At 46.8% G+C, this 20051-nt stretch overlaps 1 protein-coding gene across 48 annotated transcripts in view; it reads left to right on the top strand.

Annotated features, from left to right (window-relative positions):
• Nucleotides 1-20051, top strand: part of LOC129837928 (regulating synaptic membrane exocytosis protein 2-like) — a 244298-nt gene that overhangs the window by 98610 nt on the left and 125637 nt on the right. For 34 of the 48 annotated variants that reach the window (XM_055904507.1, XM_055904461.1, XM_055904469.1 and 31 more), the window contains one exon: nt 5130-6058. In XM_055904507.1, coding sequence (XP_055760482.1) covers nt 5130-6058 — 929 coding nt within the window. Of the gene's footprint in view, nt 1-5129; nt 6059-19938; nt 20007-20051 lie in introns of those variants that run through there. The other 14 variants (XM_055904475.1, XM_055904511.1, XM_055904482.1 and 11 more) reach the window with 4 other exon arrangements.

The raw sequence follows: 20051 nt of genomic DNA, 5'->3' as shown, positions 1-20051 counted from the left end.
TTGCATCACCACCTGGTATGGCAACTGCTCGGCTACCGACCGCAAGGCGCTACAGAGGGTAGTGCGTACGACTCAGTACATCACTCCGGCCAAGCTTCGTGCCATCTAGGACCTCTATACCAGGCAATGTCAGAGGAAGGCCCCAAAAATTGCCAAAGACTCCAGCCACTCTAGTCATAGTGTTCTCTCTGCTCTGCACGGCAAGCGGTACCGGAGCACCAAGTCTAGGTCCAAAAGGCTTCTGAACAGCTTCCCCCAAGCCATAAGGCTGTTGAACAGCTAATCAAATGGCTACCCAGTCTATTTACATTGATCCCCCCTCTTCTTTTTAACGCTAATGCTACTCGCTGTTTGTTATCTATTATCTATGCATAGTCACTTTACCCCTACCTACATGTACATATTACCTCAATTACCTCGACTAACCTGTACCCCCGCTCTTTGACTCTGTACGTGACAAATAAATAAATAAATCAAATTAGATTTGATTGATTTGATTCACTGCCTGTCCCAGGCTCAGCCCAGCAGCAGATTAGGCTCCTTATGCAGTGTGAATGCAGTTCAATGCCATGCCGTTATTTACATCACTACGCTACGCAGTTCAGATTTCAGACGGTAGGCTGAGAGGCTGGTGGATGAATCATTGTCTGCTTCTGAATGACGTCACTATCCCATCCTCCTAGCTCCTATACTGCACTGGCAGCTTGGGTTTTGGACAATGCTCTTTGACTGCACAATGCTCACTGCCACTGTATCATACCGGCTATTCTACGAGAGTGTTGAACTCCCCTCTCTCCCCATGTCTGTCTGTATGTATGTATGTCTGTATGTATGTATGTCTGTATGTCTGTATGTCTGTATGTATGTATGTATGTATGTATGTATGTATGTATGTATGTATCTATGTATGTATGTCTGTATGTATGTATGTATTTCTGTCTGTCTGTCCCTCCGTCCGTCCCTAAGTCTGCCCCTCAGTCCGTCCCTCAGTCGGTCCGTCCATCCGTCGGACAGCAGTTTGAATAGGGGTTTGAATACAAACGTAATCTCATGGGACTGTGTCATATGGGATCTGGGAGCAGCAGGAGAGCACAGAGCGACATTCAACTACCACAGCCAGTCAGTCAGAGATCCTATACTGATGTCAATATATGTCTTATTATACAACATGTATTCCAGATACATTTACAGGGAGGAAGACAATGTACAGATCATCCACAGCAGAGTGGTGTTGTGTTGCTCTACAGCCTGCGCTGAGGACATTAGCATGATGCTGTAGGCAGATGTAGAACATAATAGTAGTAGTAGTAGTAGTAGTAGCAGTAGTAGTAGTAGTAGTAGCAGCAGTAGTAGTAGTAGCAGTAGCAGTAGTAGCAGTAGCAGTAGCAGTAGCAGTAGCAGTAGCAGTAGTAGCAGTAGCAGTAGCAGTAGTAGCAGTAGCAGTAGCAGTAGTAGTAGTAGCAGTAGCAGTAGTAGTAGTAGGTGTAGTAGTAGTAGTAGTAGTAGTAGCAGTAGCAGTAGTAGTAGCAGCAGTAGTAGCAGTAGCAGCAGTAGCAGTAGTAGCAGTAACAGTAGCAGCAGTAGCAGTAGTAGCAGTAGCAGTAGCAGTAGTAGTAGCAGTAGTAGTAGCAGTAGCAGTAGCAGTAGTAGCAGTAGCAGTAGCAGTAGCAGTAGTAGTAGTAGTAGCAGTAGCAGTAGTAGTAGTAGCAGTAGCAGTAGCAGTAGTAGCAGTAGCAGTAGTAGCAGTAGCAGTAGTAGTAGTAGCAGTAGCAGTAGCAGTAGCAGTAGTAGTAGTAGTAGCTGCTATTGACTCTGGTCTGTTTGGACACAAAGGGCATCCAGGGCTAAACAGGACAACACATTATGGGATATTTGTGTCAAGTAGAGTCAGGACTTGTCAGAGGGGGGGTATGGTAGTGTGTGTGTGTGTGTGTGTGTGTGTGTAAAATTTCACAACAGAAGCAGTCCTGAGGGGGCATTGGCCAGGGGCCCTTAGGCCATACTAATAACTCTTACTGAAGCATTTCCTAGTGTAATCGGTACACCCCCCCCATCCCCCATGATACACACTCTCTCACTCTCACACACCTCCTTCATCACCATGCCTGTCTTACAGAGACATGCTGACAATGCAATACCCCCCCCCCCCCCCCCCCCCCACACACACTCATACAGTACACCCTGCGCGATCCATCCAGTCACTCAGCCAGTCTACTGTACTCTGCCATATCATCATTCCTGCCGCCACCTCACCTTGGTTTTCTCAATGAATCAGCAGTCTGTTATTGTCTGGAAGACTTATACATAATGCATCAGACTGTAGAGTTCAGTACATGACTGGGTCAAAAACATGACCATGAATGAACCTGCTGTTGGAAATGTATTGGCAGGTTGTAACATACTAAATTAAGACAACTCAGAAAGAATTTGTGTCCTAACATGTCATTACTTTCTTTCTTTCCAGAGGTAAAAAGTAGAAAAGAGGTATGATTTGTGAATAGTGTAGTTTGGACAAAAGGAATGCATTAACATACAGGGCTGTTCACAGCCAGGGCTCCTACTCCCCCCGTTCCCCCTTCAGTGACTGCTGGATATACTGTAGTGTGCCAAACGGCACCCTAATCCCTTTATCGTACGCTATTTCTGAACAGGGTCCATAGAGCTCTGGTCAAAAGTAGTGCACTATAAAGGGAATGAGGTGCCTGTCACGCCCTGACCTTAGTTATCTTTGTTTTCTTCATTATTTTGGTTAAGTCAGGGTGTGACGAGGGTGGTATGTGTGTTTTTGTCTCGTCTAGGGTTTGGGGTATGTCTAGGTGTGTGTGTGTAGTCTAGGCATACGTAGGTCTATGGTGGCCTGGATTGGTTCCCAATCAGAGGCAGCTGTTTATCGTTGTCTCTGATTGGGGATCCTATTTAGGTTGCCATTTTCCAGTTTAGTTTGGGAGTGATTATTTTCTGTTTTTTGTTTCGTATCTGTACCAGACAGAACTGTTTCAGTTATTCTTTTTGTCATTTTTGTGTTTAGTGTTCGGTGGTTATTAAATTAAATATGAACACGCACCACGCTGAACTTTGGTTCTCATCTTCTTCTGTTGAATGCCGTGACAGTGCCATTTGAGATGTAGACACTGTCTTTGGGATTATGGAGGAGTAAATCATATATCACAAATCCTGAACCAGTTATGACATATTACATTTGGTCCAAATAACATAGTGACAAAAACAAAATGGTGGCTGCTGCTCTATATTTACTGTCAATAGATAAACTTAATGTCTGGTCGGAAAATATTCTTGGAACAGGGCAGTACCGGTGTGAGTACAGTTCAGTTGTGAATACAGTAGTTGAGAGTTAAAAAGTGTTTCATATGATCCTGTTCTCCCGTCCTGGCTTCACAGTATTCTAGCTCAGTGCAGCGACTACAGAAGGCCAGTTCTGTCTGTCTATGTGACTCTACTGGCTGTGTGTGGAGCAGAGCAGTGGTTTTCTAATGGGGATGGAGGGGACAGATATAATTAGGGAAGAAGTCTCTCCTCTTCTCCTCCATTACCCCTCTCCTCCTTTCCTTCTCTCCTCCTCTCTTTCTCTCCACCCCTCTTCTTCTCCTTTCTTCTTCTCCTCCTCTCCTACTCGTCTTCTCAAAGTCAAAATGAGATTGTTAATAATCCCCTTTTCCCAGCATGCTCCTAATTTAGGCACATTATTACTGGCTAAGCTACACACACCACAGACACCTCCCTCCCAAACGCCTGACCCCTCCCTCTCCCTCTCCAGACAGCAGACAGCACATCCCAATGCTGGGGAACAGTGTAATTTATCATAGCACAGACTCTCTCTTTGACTTTCTTTCTCTTTCTTTCTCTCTCTCTCTCTCTCTCTCTCTCTCTCTCTCTCTCTCTCTCTCTCTCTCTCTCTCTCTCTCGCACACGTACGTGCACGCGCTCACACACACACACACACACACACACACACACACACACACACACACACACACACACACACACACACACACACACACACATGGTTTTTATTTGGAAACACGAACGGGCCATACTCAAGCAACGTCTGCCATGAATCATGTGCCATCTAGCTGTTTGAAATGAATTGCAATAATCAGCATTTATCCGCTTTACATCAACACAGTAATCAGATGGAATGAAGATGAAGATGAAAGATGACCTATAGTATCCACATAGTAACCAAGATGAAATGGAACCATATTATAGATCAATAGATAATAGTGTACCGGTAGAATATCATGTTGAATGTATTTGTACAGACTTTGACTCCTTACAGAAACAACATCAGTTGTGATGGTGAAACTATTTCCTGTTTTGAGACTTTTAAAACCTTTCTGAAAAGCGTCTTGCCTTTTCAGGGATATCTTGTCTTTGGGTCTGGCTGCCATCTTAGTGCTCCTAGATATATTTTTAGTGAAGCGAGTCAAAGAAGTGCAGGAGTCTTCTTCCCAAACCCCCAGCTCCAGCCCTGTTATGTGACAGCTAGCTAGGTCTTTCATCAGCAGTCTATGAGGCCAACGCAGTGTGGAGCACACACACACACACACACACACCACACACACACACACACACACACACACACACACACACACACACACACACACACACACACACACACACACACACACACACACACACACACACACACACACACACACACACACACACACACACACACACACACACACACACACACACACACACACACACACACACTCTCTCACTCTCTCTCTCTCTGGTGGTTACCCTTTCTAGGGAACTGCTGTTTTTGGAGTGGGTTTAGAAGGCAGGTAAGCAGAGCAGAAAGCTCTGTAGATCTTTCATCTTAAGCCTCAGTGAGAGTTTTTATATTGGTGATACTCAAGCTCAGTATGATTGTAGAATATATTCTATATTCTATATATATATATATATATATATATATATTCTCTCTCTCTATATATATATTCTATATATATATATATATATATATATATATATATATATTCTATATATATTCTATATTCTATATTCTAATATTCTACAGCCTTTTAAAACCCTCTTCTGACTCAGAGAATTTTCCTTCCTACTTGACCCGCTCACTAACAGCCTTTTTCTTTGACGGACAGGAAACGAAGCCCATCAGCATCCAGGGATCCAAACCAAAGATACGACCAAAGGGAGGAGCGGGGTCAGTATGCCCCGGGGGACGGCACCATGCCCAGATCACCGTCCGACTACGGGGATGGGGACGCTCGGCGTGGGGCCCCACGGAGGTACCAAGACGCTGAGGCAGCGCGGGGGGAGTACCGTGGTGGGCGTGGCCGCTGGCGCTCCCAGGAGGACTATCCTCTGGACCAGGACGGGCCCTACCCTCTAGACGGGCAGCCCAGTGAGTACGAGCTGCAGCGCCAGCGCCAGGAGGAGTACCAGACACGCTACCGCTCCGACCCCAACCTGGCCCGTTACCCCGTCAAGCCCCAGCCCTACGAGGAGCAGATGAGGATGCATGCTGAGGTGGGCCGGGCCAGGCACGAGAGGCGCCACAGTGATGTGTCTCTAGCCTACACGGAGCAGGACGAGCCCCAGGGACCTATCCGCCTGTCCAGACATCACCTGACCGAGCGCCGGCTGCCCATGGTGGGCCAACGCTCCTACTCCATGGACAGAAACTCCCCCACCCCTGGAGGCCACCACCGGACCTCCAACCACAGCCCCCCCACCCCACACCGCAGCCCCGTGCTGGGGGACAGGTCAGGGGACATGAGGCGGGGGCCAGGGGAGCCAATAGGGTTCAGGAGTCATGATTATCTGGACCCCAGCTCTGCAGTCAGGAAGACCAAGAGGGAGAAGATGGACACCATGTTGAGGAACGACTCTCTGAGCTCTGACCAGTCCGAGTCCATCAGGCCGCCGCCACCAAAGCCCCACAAAACCAAAAAGGGGGGTAAGATGCGGCAGGTGTCCCTGAGCAGCTCGGAGGAGGAACTGGCCACCACGCCGGAGTACACCAGCTGTGAGGACGTGGAGATAGAGAGTGAGTCTGTCAGTGAGAAAGGTAGGAACACTCTTCCTCCTGCGCTCTCTCGTTCTACTCTCATACTGTACACTAGGGGGCAATCTGAATAGGCAACCTATTCCCCATAGTGCACTACTTTATAGGGCTCTCTCTTTTACTAGGGGAAATCTGAAAAGGCAACCTATTCCCTATATAGTATTGCTCTATATAGGGAATATACTTTTGGCTCTGGCCAAAAGTCGTGCACTTTATAGGGAATAGAGTGCCATTTGGGAAGCACCGAGTTATGTCAGGGATAGTCAAATCACCTTTGCATTATTCATTGGGAAGTGTATTCAGTGTCACTGTCAGCTCATGTTGAACATGTTGACTAATTACCACTGTTCCATATTCAGGGAGTTAGTGGTACGACAGTAGTCTGCTAGCTCCATATGTTCAGTACAGAGGACTGAGTGCCATTGATGAGTAATGAGCACCATACCATCACAACTCTCTTCTCAGTCGCCCTTAATTATATGAAGGAAACTACAACGTTTATGCATGAAAACAATACCAGATGTTCTGAATATGTTCTGTATTGTCAGGCTTGTGACTATTTGATTTTGGTTTTAGAGAGCGCAGTCAGTGTATGTGAATACATGTGTTTTAATGTAGGCCTCGTGGTCTCATTCATAATAATATGATATGTAGATGATGATAGGAATTTGATCTTAATGAGCCGTCGCTTAAAAAGTAACCTTTTATTTCCTCACAGTCTGTGGTCTGTCTGTGTCTTTGTTACGTGTTCTGTTCTGTGTGTGTGTGTCAAGTCTATTCTACACTGAACAGCAACTGCGTGGAGGGAGCTTATTATGTCGACAGGGCTTGGCCAGATGTGTGTAAATGTCTATGCAAGAGTGTGTGTGTGTGTCGGGCTGCTGCTCTAGATACCTTATCCTGTCTCTGTCCTCCTGTAGCACACATTGCAGGGCCTGGCTTCCACTTCTGTTTCACACATTCAATCTGTTGTAATGGACTCTATATTATATAACACAACTAGAGGGAGAGATCGAGAGATAGCGTGAGAGGTGACGAGAGGGGGAGAAAGAAAAATATGGGGAGAGGAGAGGAGGGGCAAGGGAGGAGGGAGAGAGAGAGCCAGGAGAGAGCGAGGAGAGGAGAGAGAGAGCGCGGGGAGAGAGTGGAGGAAGAGAGAGAGAGAGAGAAGGAAGGTAATGATATATGTAATTGTAGTCTGATACTGTACTTTTATAGTGTCACAGGCACGCATGCACACTCACATACACACAAACACACACACTTGTTTCACACACATACACACAAACACACAAACACACACACACACAAACTGTCCCAAAGTGTGTGTGTGTGTGCGTGTATGCTTGCGTTTGTGTGTTTGTGCGTATTGGGGGGCTCACTCCAATAGGATCAGGGTCAGGGGTGATGTGCTGTTCCAGTCATTCAGCCTATAGGGAGTCAGTCAGTCTGTCTGTGTCTGTGGGCTAGTCTGTGATGCTGATTTTGAACGGCCTCTGGCTGAACAATGTCATCAGTCGTACATATTAATTAATGAAGGTATGGCAAATGCAATTAAACGTGGTAGAATAATTAGGGTTTCTCCCTGTAGGATTCTAGCCTCGCAAGCCGCGTGATCTTGCACGCTAACATGAATGGTTCCTTGCACTGATAAACTCACGAGATTAGGCGACTTGTGAAGTCAGTAGGATTCCCCCTGCACAACTCAACTAAACTACGTTGGATCAGCCAGGGAGGACAGGATGGGATTGGAGTAGACAGTGGAGCCGAGTCGTGAGCTGGGCTGGGCAGAGTGGAAGTTTGAAGATCAAATGTTTTTTGAATGGCTTACTTCTAGGTTCTAGCCTCTAGTCCCTAACTCCTAGTCCTTATTGTTGTGTATTTACTATGGATTAAGTGATATATGACATGCTATTTTATCAAATCAATTCTCTGTAATTAATATTACCTGATTAAACTAATCATGTAAATAGTTTCATATTTAAACATTTAAATTGCACAACAATTCCATGTGAATTTGATAACCAGAATGTGTAGACTTCCCAAGATGCACTTTATGTCGTCCTGTCATCAGTAATAATGTCTCAGACCACAACTGATCTGACATCATATTCTTTAAGTACCAACGGATACTTTCAACTGGTTGTTTTTACTGAAATATGGTTCCGTTCCCAACCTTTTGATGTTACCAGCCTCTCTCTATGTTAACAAAGGGCTTTCCAAGAGTCACATCTGTAGAGTAGAGAGAGAAAAGGGGGAAAAGTATTTGTGCGGGTCATAAACCTCACCAACAGGGCAACATCATGATTCTAGCTACTAGCTCCCTCTCCTCTAGATGCAGGCAGTAGATCGTTATGTATTATAAGGTCATACTACTATTCATCTCATAGTACTGTACCACAATGTTTCTGAACGATCGAACCACCCTCGCCCTCTGGTGATGTCATAATGTTAAGGACACTAACAAGGTCACAGATAGAGGGAAAGAGAGAGAGAGAGAGATTAGGCCTGGGCCGGCAGAGGAGCGGTCACCGTGCTGAAAGCATTGCTACACGGGTGGCAGGCTGGCGTTGTGGTTTCCATATTAGTCCTTTGAAAAGGCATTTTAAAGTGTTTGTAGAGCTGTTTCTGAGGAGTGACCTATATAGATTCCCCTCTAAAGCAGACTGTATGGCAAATCTACACTAAAGGGTTACTTCCCTGTGTGGTGTCTCTGTCTCCTTTGGATGACTGTGAAGGACTGAGTGATGTGAGTTAGTCCCTCTACACGGTCTCTTTCACATAGCTTTAAAGTGAAACAGGCATAGTTCTTATTTCTATTTGTTTTTTTATGGATCCCCATTAGCTGCTACCAGATGTAAAGCTGCAAAAATCAAAAAATGCAGTGCATTCGGAAAGTATTCAGACCCCTTCCCTTTTTCCACATTTTGTTACGTTACAAACGTATTCTAAAATGGACTATATACATGTTTTCCCTCATCAATCTACACACAATACCCCATAATAACAATGTGAAAACAGGTTTTTATTTATTTTGGCAAATGTCTTAAAAATAAAAAACAGATACAGTTGAAGTCGGAAGTTTACATACACCTCAGCCAAATACATTTAACTCAGTTTTTCACAATTCCTGACATTTAATCCTAGTAAAAAATCCCTGTCTTAGGTCAGTTAGGATCACCACTTTATTTTAAGAATGTGAAATGTCAGAATAATAGTAGAGAGAATGATTTCTTTCAGCTTTTATTTCTTTCATCACATTCCCAGTGGGTCAGAGGTTTACATACACTCAATTAGTATTTGGTAGCATTGCCTTTAAATTGTTTAACTTGGGTCAAACGTTTTGGGTAGCCTTCCACAAGCTTCCCACAGTAAGTTGGGTGAATTTTGGCCCATTCCTCCTGACAGAGCTGGTGTAACTGAGTCAGGTTAGTAGGCCTCCTTGCTCGCACACACTTTTTCAGTTCTGCCAACAAATTTTCTACAGGATTGAGGTCAGGGCTTTGTGATGGCCACTCCAATACCTTGACTTTGTTGTCCTTAAGCCATTTTGCCACAGCTCTGGAAGTATGCTTGGGGTCATTGTCCATTTGGAAGACCCAAGACCAAGCTTTACCTTCCTCACTGATGTCTTGAGATGTTCTGATGTCTTGAGATGCTTCAATATATCTACATAATTTCCCCCCTCATGATGCCATCTATTTTGTGAAGTGCACCAGTCCCTCCTGCAGCAAAGCACCCCCACAACATGATGCTGCCTCCCCCATGCTTCACGGCTGGAATGGTGTTCTTCGGCTTGCAAGGCTCTTCCTTTTTCCTCCAAACATAACGATGGTCATTATGGCCAAACAGTTCTATTTTTGTTTCATCAGACCAGAGGACATTTCTCCAAAAAGTACGGTCTTTGTCTCCATGTGCAGTTGCAAACCGTAGTCTGGCTTTTTTATGGTGGAAGAAGCCACATGTGCAGTGGCTTCTTCCTTGCTGAGCGGCCTTTCAGGTTATGTCGATATAGGACTCGTTTTACTGTGGATATAGATACTTTTGTACCTGTTTCTACCAGCATCTTCACAATGTCCTTTGCTGCTGTTCTGGGATCGATTTGCACTTTTTGCACCAAAGTACGTTCATCTCTAGGAGACATAATACGTCTCCTTCCTGAGTGGTATGACGGCTGCGTGGTCCCATGGTGTTTATACTTGCGTACTATTGTTTGTACAGATGATCGTGGTACCTTCAGGCGTTTGGAAATTGCTCCCAAGGATGAAGCAGATTTGTGGAGGTCTACAATTTTCTTTCTGAGGTCTTGGCTGATTTATTTTGATTTTCCCATGATGTCAAGCAAAGAGGCACTGAGTTTGAAGGTATGCCTTGAAATACATCCACAGCTACACCTCTAATTGACTCGGGCAGGGAGGTGACCAAGAACCCAATGGCCACTCTCACAAAGCTCCAGAGTTCTTCGGTGGAGATGGGAGAACCTTCCAGAAAGGCAGCCATCTCTGCAGCACTCCACCAATCAGGCCTTTATGGTAGAGTGGCGAGACGGAAGCCACTCCTCAGTAAAAGGCACATGACAGCCCGCTTGGAGTTTGCCAAAAGGTACCTAAAGGACTCTCAGACCATGAGAAACAATATTCCCTGGTCTGATGAAACCAAGATTGAACTCTTTGGCCTGAAAGCCAAGTGTCACGTCTGGAGAAAACCTGGCACCATCCCTACTGTGAAGCATGGTGGTGGCAGCATCATGCTGTGGGATGTTTTTCAGTGGCAGGGACTGGGAGATTAGTCAGGATCGAGGGAAAGATGAACGGAACGAAGGACAGAGAGATCCTTGATGAAAACCTTCTCCAGAGTGCACAGGACCTCAGACTAGGGCAAAGGTTCACCTTCCAACAGGACAAGGACCCTAAGCACACAACCAAGCCAACGCAGGAGTGGCTTCGGGACAAGTCTCTGAATGTCCTTGCATGGCCCAGCCAGAGCCCAGACTTGAACCCGATCTAACATCTCTGGAGAGACCTAAAAATAGCTGTGCAGCGTCGCTCGCCATCCAACCTGACCAACCTTGCAAGGATTTGCAGAGAAGAATGGGGGAAACTCCCCAAATACAGGTCTGCCAAGTTTTTAGCATCATACCCAAGAAGACTCAAGACTGTAATCTCTGCCAAAAAGTGCTTCAACAAAGTACTGAGTAAAGTGTCTGAATACTTATGTAAATTTGATATATCAACATGAATCAACCTCATCATGTCGGTTTCCCCTCAACACCATAGGATAGGATTTTGGACAGGATAGGTATTATACTGTATGGCATCTGTAAGTGTTTAAGGCCTGTATTTCAGATCTCCACTACTCCTACAGACAACTACATGCTAAATAGCAACACACAGACTCTCCCCTGTCCCCTCTCCCCTGTCCCCTGTCCCCTGTTCCCCGTCCCCTGTCCCCTGTCCCCTGTCCCCTGTTCCCCGTCCTGTAGCCTTCACACTTGTTTGTTACAACAGGACAATGGTTATAGACAAGGGTAGTTTTTCATTCTCCTGCTTCTGAACCAAACACTCCCCTTGACACATATACACACACGTACACACACATGTACACACATGTACACACACACACATTGAATTAAACCCCATTTTCGTTCAGAATTAACATCCAAAGGTATCCTTCAAGAAGTTGGGCCACTTGACTCACTCCATGCAGGCCCACAGTCGTCATAATTGCAAATTGATTTTGTTGTCATCTGTAATTATGGTGGCTTTTACCTTGACAGTGTCAAAAGCAGGAAAAACGGATGAGGAGGAGAGGAGAGGGAGGAAAAAACAAGAGAGAAGAGGAGAGGAGAAAAGAGTACAGGGGATGAGGGGAGGAACGCAGAGCTGCTTCACAGGTGAAGAGGAGAGGAGGACGAGGATGAGGAGAATACAGGCAGTCAATATTTCCCAGTCCCTGTGTTATGTAACTTTCTTCATCACACAGGGAGGGAAGTAGCACATGGCTAGGTTAGTTCAGACTGGCTCCATTATTGATGCATTGTAATGTAATGGTTATGTGAAGGATCACAGTAGTGGTGGGGTCACAGACTAGTTTGAATGTGGACTGCTGAGGCGAGGGAGGTGAGCTTCTGAGGTATAGGATGTACGATTTTGTATTTTGGAGGTATGGGGGGAGACTTACAGTATATACTGTCTGTCATTAAAACCCCTGTCCCGAGTCTGTCACACACCTGTATGTAACATGGATAGTAAGCAAGCGCTCAATGATTAGCAATAGGAATGGTGTTTGGCCTGCAGAATTTTCCCTTCACCCAGTCAGTTCAGTGTGACGTTGAAGGACGAGCCATAACCAGATAAGCAGAACATACACTCAATAGCTTGGGCCGAGGGGGAGAAATCTGAGGGAAAGAGTAAAGAGGTCAGAAAGCACCTTCTGTCCATCTGTGGCCAGTCAGCAGCACTATGATCTGCTCTGCTATGTTATACACTCAGTGAGCTGCTTGACTGGCCAGGAAGGGAGGGAGGGAGGCCGAGGTGGGTGAGGTGAATACATGGGTGTGTTATGGCAGGCTAAGCTCACCTCGTGCCATGCTCTCTGACCCTGGGCACTCTGGGGTATGGGAGGGAGGTGAGGGAGGGAGTGAGGGAGAAAGAGGGAGGAGGTGCCATCAGTAATGGCCTGAGCTCCTGGCTGCTCCTGGCTGCTCCTGGCTGCTCCTGGCTGGCCCGTCGGTAGTGAGGCGGGGAGACTGATTTAGTGTGACGTCCCTCCCACTCTGTTTTCCTCCGTATTGATCTCTTGACATGCCGCCTCATGATAGCGCAAGCAGGACAGAAACGAGAAAAGACGAGAGACAGAGAGAGAGGCAGGGGGGGATAGGGGGAGAGAGAGAGAAAGAAGGAGAGTGATGCGAGAGAGAGGGGGGGGCAGAAGAGAGAGAGAGTTAGGGGGGTGGGCGGAGTGGACGCTGTTTAGTGATAAAACCAGACTAGATTCTCATTACAGCTCTATCTTTGGTCTGGTTTTTAGGACAAGGACTAGTCCAACATCCCCCTGCTGAGTAAAGGGCATTCTTATGTTCAATGCCAGACATTTTTTTTTATAATGTTATAGTGTGCGTTTCTACATTGTAGTAACAGTACATTGACTATTATTTTAATATTTTTAAGTATTTTTTAAACATTTGTTAAAAAAAGAACAAATGTCCTAAATAATAATTGATTCTGTAGCTCTTTAACCTGCTACACCTTGGATGTTTTTGGACAATCTGGTTCCACAAACACAAATCACACAGCTAATCTGCTCCCTTTACCTCACAGCATGGATACTGTTTAAACATACACAATGTTTCACCTCTCTCTCTCTCTCCTCTCTCTCTCTCTCTCTCTCTCTCTCTCTCTCTCTCTCTCTCTCTCTCTCTCTCTCTCTCTCTCTCTCTCTCTCTCTCTCTCTCTCTCTCTGTCTCTGTCTCTGTCTCTGTCTCTGTCTCTGTCTCTCTCTCTTTGTCTCTCTCTCTTTGTCTCTCTCTCTCTCTCTTTCTGCTCTCGCCCCCCCGAATTGTAGTAAAAACACCATCAATAATTAATGATCCAATTAATAGTTTACACTGGTTTCTATTGAGTTGTCAAAGTGATGGAGAGCCTGCTGGCAATGAACTCTTTCTCCGCTGTCTCCTCCCCACGTTGTGCTGCTGCCAGAACCCTGAATCAGCACTTTGGTGGAGGGTCCCCGTGCCTGCTACGCCAAGCCCGAGTGAAACCAACTGGGGGGGGGGGCGGGGAGGGAGGGATGAGGGAGGGAGGAGACTGCTGATGCTCACAATTTACGGCTGTGATGAGTTTCCTGTTGGCTGAATCACCCTCAGCTGGGGTTTTACCGGTCCTCACCAGGGATCAGGGCCCAATTGTGATTGGCACTGTTAATAAAACAGGAGGAAGAGGGAGGCAACATTCTCTAGACTGGGACAACAGTAGCTTAGCTCAGCCCCCATCTGAGGGGCGTGGTGGTGTGTGTGTGTGTGTGTGTGTGTGTGTGTGTGTGTGTGTGTGTGTGTGTGTGTGTGTGTGTGTGTGTGTGTGTGTGTGTGTGTGTGTGTGTGTGTGTGTGTGTGTGTGTGTGTGTGTGTGTGTGTGTGTGTGTGTGTGTGTGTGGTTGGCTGACTTCAGATTAGCTGGAGAGATGTGTGATTTCAACATGTCTATGTAATTTCAGCATGTCTATGAGATCTAAATATGTCTGTGGGATATAAACATGTCTGTGGGATTTCAACATGTCTATGGAATTTCATCATGTCTATGGGATTTAAACATCTGTGACTGTTAGAATTGCAAGCCGTAAGCTATTTGGGGCTATCATGGACACAATTGCAAAGTCATTTGGTTGCAGCAGCTGAGACAAAGAGAGGCAGGGAGAGGAGAGGCAGCGATGCTAAAATGTGTTTGTGTGTGTGTGTGTGTGTGTGTGTGTGTGTGTGTGTGTGTGTGTGTGTGTGTGTGTGTGTGTGTGTGTGTGTGTGTGTGTGTGTGTGTGTGTGTGTGTGTGTGTGTGTGTGTGTGTGTGGCAGGGAGGGTAATCAGTGTTGAGTGTTGTCAGCTGTTGGTTCCAGCGGGTCACGGAGGGCACAGCCCATCTGGGGACTTCCATAATAATGTTTTACCACTGGGCATAACTGTATACAGTAAGTGGTTTTAGCACCCACAGGGACGCGTGAAGGGATGGAGGGCTTGTGATAGGACCAGGGGAGGGGTGAAGAGATGGAGGGCTTGTGATAGGACCAGGGGAGGGGTGAAGAGATGGAGGGCTTGTGATAGGACCAGGGGAGGGGTGAAGAGATGGAGGGCTCTTGATAGGACCAGGGGAGGGGTGACGGGATGGAGGGCTTGTGATAGGACCAGGGGAGGGGTGAAGAGATGGAGGGCTTGTGATAGGACCAGGGGAGGGGTGAAGAGATGGAGGGCTTGTGATAGGACCAGGGGAGGGGTGAAGAGATGGAGGGCTTGTGATAGGACCAGGGGAGGGGTGAAGAGATGGAGGGCTCTTGATAGGACCAGGGGAGGGGTGACGGGATGGAGGGCTTGTGATAGGACCAGGGGAGGGGTGAAGAGATGGAGGGCTTGTGATAGGACCAGGGGAGGGGTGAAGAGATGGAGGGCTTGTGATAGGACCAGGGGAGGGGTGAAGAGATGGAGGGCTTGTGATAGGACCAGGGGAGGGGTGACGGGATGGAGGGCTTGTGATAGGACCAGGGGAGGGGTGAAGAGATGGAGGGCTTGTGATAGGACCAGGGGAGGGGTGAAGAGATGGAGGGCTTGTGATAGGACCAGGGGAGGGGTGAAGAGATGGAGGGCTTGTGATAGGACCAGGGGAGGGGTGAAGAGATGGAGGGCTTGTGATAGGACCAGGGGAGGGGTGAAGAGATGGAGGGCTTGTGATAGGACCAGGGGAGGGGTGACGGGATGGAGGGTTTGTGATAGGACCAGGGGAGGGGTGACGGGATGGAGGGCTTGTGATAGGACCAGGGGAGGGGTGAAGAGATGGAGGGCTTGTGATAGGACCAGGGGAGGGGTGACGGGATGGAGGGCTTGTGATAGGACCAGGGGAGGGGTGAAGGGATGGAGGGCTTGTGATAGGACCAGGGGAGGGGGGAAGGGATGGAGGGCTTGTGATAGGACCAGGGGAGGGGTGAAGGTATGGAGGGCTTGTGATAGGACCAGGGGAGGGGTGAAGAGATGGAGGGCTTGTGATTGGACCAGGGGAGGGGGGAAGGTAGGGGGGGCTTGTGATAGGACCAGGGGAGGGGTGAAGGTATGGAGGGCTTGTGATAGGACCAGGGGAGGGGTGAAGGGATGGAGGGCTTGTGATAGGACCAGGGGAGGGGGGAAGGTAGGGGGGCTTGTGATAGGACCAAGGGAGGGCTGAAGGGGAGGGATGGATGGCTTGTGATAGGACCAGTGGAGGGGTGAAGGGATGGATGGCTTGTGATAGGATCATGGGAGGGGTGAAGGTATGGAGGGCTTGTGATAGGACCAGGGGAGGGGTGACGGGATGGAGGGCTTGTGATAGGACCAGGGGAGGGGTGAAGAGATGGAGGGCTTGTGATAGGACCAGGGGAGGGGTGACGGGATGGAGGGCTTGTGATAGGATCATGGGAGGGGTGAAGGTATGGAGGGCTTGTGATAGGACCAGGGGAGGGGTGAAGGTATGGAGGGCTTGTGATAGGACCAGGGGAGGGGTGACGGGATGGAGGGCTTGTGATAGGACCAGGGGAGGGGTGAAGAGATGGAGGGCTTGTGATAGGACCAGGGGAGGGGTGACGGGATGGAGGGCTTGTGATAGGACCAGGGGAGGGGTGGAAGGATGGAGGGCTTGTGATAGGACCAGGGGAGGGATGGAGGGATGGTGATAAGGGAGGATGGCGGATTGTTTTGGAGAGGACTTGACCTTACTCTGACATACAGTGTCTCGGCCAGCCTTGAAAAATATTCATGAATATTAATGTTGAAATTATTTACTGTTTTCTCAGCTTCCAACGACGTGATCCTCAACACTCTTGATAGCAACCCTAGAGTAAAGCTTCAGACCAGGCTATACATTTAGAGGGGTATTGAGAGAATATCTGATCTCCCCCTTCGCTTCCTACCCAAACCCCCAACCCTAACAACATATGCAGCATAAAGCTATATTTATATGCTTCTAACTGAATTCCCTGACTTCTCCCAGATTGAGTTATGTATTCACCAGGCTAACTGCTTTATGGAGACATGTCCTTCATAGCTCCATTATATTATTCTCTTTTCACAGGAAGTGATGCGAAGGAAATGATGCGTGCAGCTTTGGGTTGCATAAATGCACTGGTTCTATTAACCTTACCTGTGCCTGCAGACGTATGGGCACACTGTGTAGTGTGTACTACAGTCGGTTGAACTCGCACACGCTTACTGTTAAAACAATCTACTTGTTTCAGCTAATTATCATTAAGTAACTGGTTCCACAGCCTTTTTTGGTTTACTCAATTTTTCGGTCTTACCTGAACAAAAAAAAGAGTTTGGCCAAACTCTTAAATTGTAGAAAACGTAGTAAAAAATTCAGTCAACTTAAAATGATGTGTTTGCTCAAAATGCCTCATATGTTCATTCAACTAGAAATTATAATTTGTGAATTTTATCCCAAAAATAGACTGTGTAACTAACACATGTTTTCATTGTGCATGTTCATTTATGCAGTAATTAATATTCAACATGTCCTTACCTGGGATTTGAACTCACAACCTCTTGGTTCACAGCATTCCAATCTTCCTGCCACGCCACCATGGCTGTGTCTGATTGCTTTCACCTGCATTGATAAACTAAAAAAAGTAAATCTCTAACTAAAAAAGTAAATCTCAGCTCTGTTAAAAGTACATTCAAGAATGAAATGTATTTTATCACAGTGATTCAGGAGTATCATTAAAACAGGTTAATGTGCCCCACCAACATTAGATAACTACACTGAAAAACTTACAATTGCTGAAATAAGTCAATCAAATCAATGATGAGAGAATAGTCAGATGAACTGATAATTGACACAGACATGGTGGTGTAGCAGGAAGATCAGAATGCAGTGAACCAAGAGGTTGTGAGTTCAAATCCCAGGTGAGGACATGTTGAACATGAACTACTGTGTTTTGAACATACACAATGTAGTCATGTTGTGTCACTGCTATCAAATATGTGAGTTGAAAACATTGTGTGTTACAATCGCTGTTTAGCTCAGGTAACACTTTGAACGAAAAGTTGAGTAAACAAAAAAGGGCAGTTTTTTATTTATTTTTACAGTGCATACTGAACATACGGCAAGCTATATATCGACAAATCGGCAATGGAGACAGATCCAGTGTCCTGAATGGTCCATAGTGACAAAATGGGCGAGCAAGTGGCTGGCCATGCCTCATACTTCATCGCTGTATGCTTTTAATATGAATCATTTCATGTTTCCGAATTTCTGTCTTATGGGGTTGTAAAATGAGTGGCCAATGGAAGCTAATAGTACTACTAAATAGGAGTGTTTATCTGGAATGTTTCATGTGTTGGTATATCTTCTGTTGGCTGAGAGAGACAGACAGAGAGCGAGACAGACACTAATATCTCATGTTAACTTCAAAGAAAGAACGCTACAAAATGACTCATCCTCTCGACGGGCCACCTCAGCCCTCCGTACCTCTCCTTCTGTCGGAGAAGACTCCCATCCCGCCTTCAACATTCACTACTTCTCACTCTTTTAGTTAGCTGGCTTTACAAGCTTCTTCATCAAATTGTAGTGTTTGTTGCAGTCTCTCTCTGCACATCCACCACCATCATCAACCAGAGGAAACGCTGCTGAAGTCTATAACAACATGATGTCGTTCTAGAAAGCAGGTACAGAAGTCATGTTGGATCTAAAGATGATGATCTCTCTATCAGGAGAGCGATGGGTTGAGGATGGATGGAGGAGAGAGAAGTGGAGGACCGAGGAAAGGAAGAGAGAGAGAGAGAGATGGGCGATTACAGGGACTAGTTCTTGGTTTGTCTGAGCGAGCCAGTCTCGAGGAAAGGAAGAGAAGAGCGAGAGATGGGCGTTTACAGGGACTAGTTCTTGGTTTGTCTGAGGGAGCCAGTCTCCATCGATCCCCCTGACCCACATCAGACAGGTTACAGACACACTGACTGAGCCTTATTGGAGAAAGTGCACACACAGAGCACAGACAGAGAAAAATATGAACTCTCTCCCTGACTGCTGAAGTCCCTGCCTGGCCTGCTGGGCTGAGGGAATATGACTGTTACTCACTCACTTTCCTGTCTGAGCAACACAAACATATTGGAAAAACTGAACATGTAATGGCATAATAGCCATTTGCCCAGCCTCCATCTCTCAAGGCTGTATCCATCCATCCCATCCACTGATGCCTCCAGTACAGATCTGGGCAAGGCAGTCATCAGGATAGCATCTTAACAAGCTCTCCCTGGTGCACTTTAGATTGAGGTTAGTTAAGGTTGCTGGGGCATTGCCATCTTTGTCCCAGTTAAACATATTACATCCCAGGAAGCACCTCTCTCTCTCTCTCTCTCTCTCTCTCTCTCTCTCTCTCTATATCTCTCTCTCTCTCTCTCTCTCTCTCTCTCTCTCTCTCTCTCTCTCTCTCTCTCTCTCTCGCTCTCTCTCGCTCTCTCTCGCTCTCTCTCGCTCTCTCTCGCTCTCTCTCGCTCTCTCTCGCTCTCTCTCGCTCTCTCTCGCTCTCTCTCTTTCTCTCTCCCTTTCTCTCTCTCTCTTTCTCTATCTCTCTATCTCTCTATCTCTCTCTCTCTCTCTCTCTCTCTCTCTCTCTCTCTCTCTCTCTCTCTCTCTCTCTCTCTCTCTCTCTCTCTCTCTCTGATCCAGACCCAGGCTGTTAAGATGGCAGGACGCACGGACGCTATCTTCATTTGAACAATGTGAATTACTGCAGAGAGTTACAACGATATCTTTGGCTAGTTTGCTTCAACAGAATGTCTTGGAAAAGAGGTTTGACTGGCAGCATGTGTGAATGATTTATGAACAAGAGTGTGGGGCCTGGTTTGGTCTTGCAACCAATGATAATTGTTCCAAGACTAAACACAACCTAAATGGTCTGTGCTTGTGTTGTCTGAATGTGTGTGTTAGTAGTCATGGTCATGTACTCTGTGCTGTATACCATCGCAGTATTGACTTCAGAGAGGCCAATCTACTGTATGTGGACTGTATGTTTCTACTCTCTTCACAGGAGCTATTGTTCACCTGTGAGTGTGTGTGTCTGCGTGTGTGTCAGCACTGTACGTTGGAGTTCTGTGGGCCTCACCTTTTCCTCTCGCTGTCTTCTCTTGTGTGTGTGTGTGTGTGTGTGGCTCCCACAGGAGATTTGGATGGCCACTGGTTGGACCATGCGTCATGGCATAGCAGCGAGGCCTCCCCAATGTCTTTGGTGAGACATGCGGAGCCCTGCCCCTAACCCCTCTCCTCCTCCCCT

Source organism: Salvelinus fontinalis, chromosome 38 (assembly GCF_029448725.1).
Source record: "Salvelinus fontinalis isolate EN_2023a chromosome 38, ASM2944872v1, whole genome shotgun sequence".
Taxonomy (NCBI): Eukaryota; Metazoa; Chordata; class Actinopteri; order Salmoniformes; family Salmonidae; genus Salvelinus; species Salvelinus fontinalis.
Note: the sequence above shows the minus strand (reverse complement) of the source record. Positions and strands in the feature narration are given on the sequence as shown.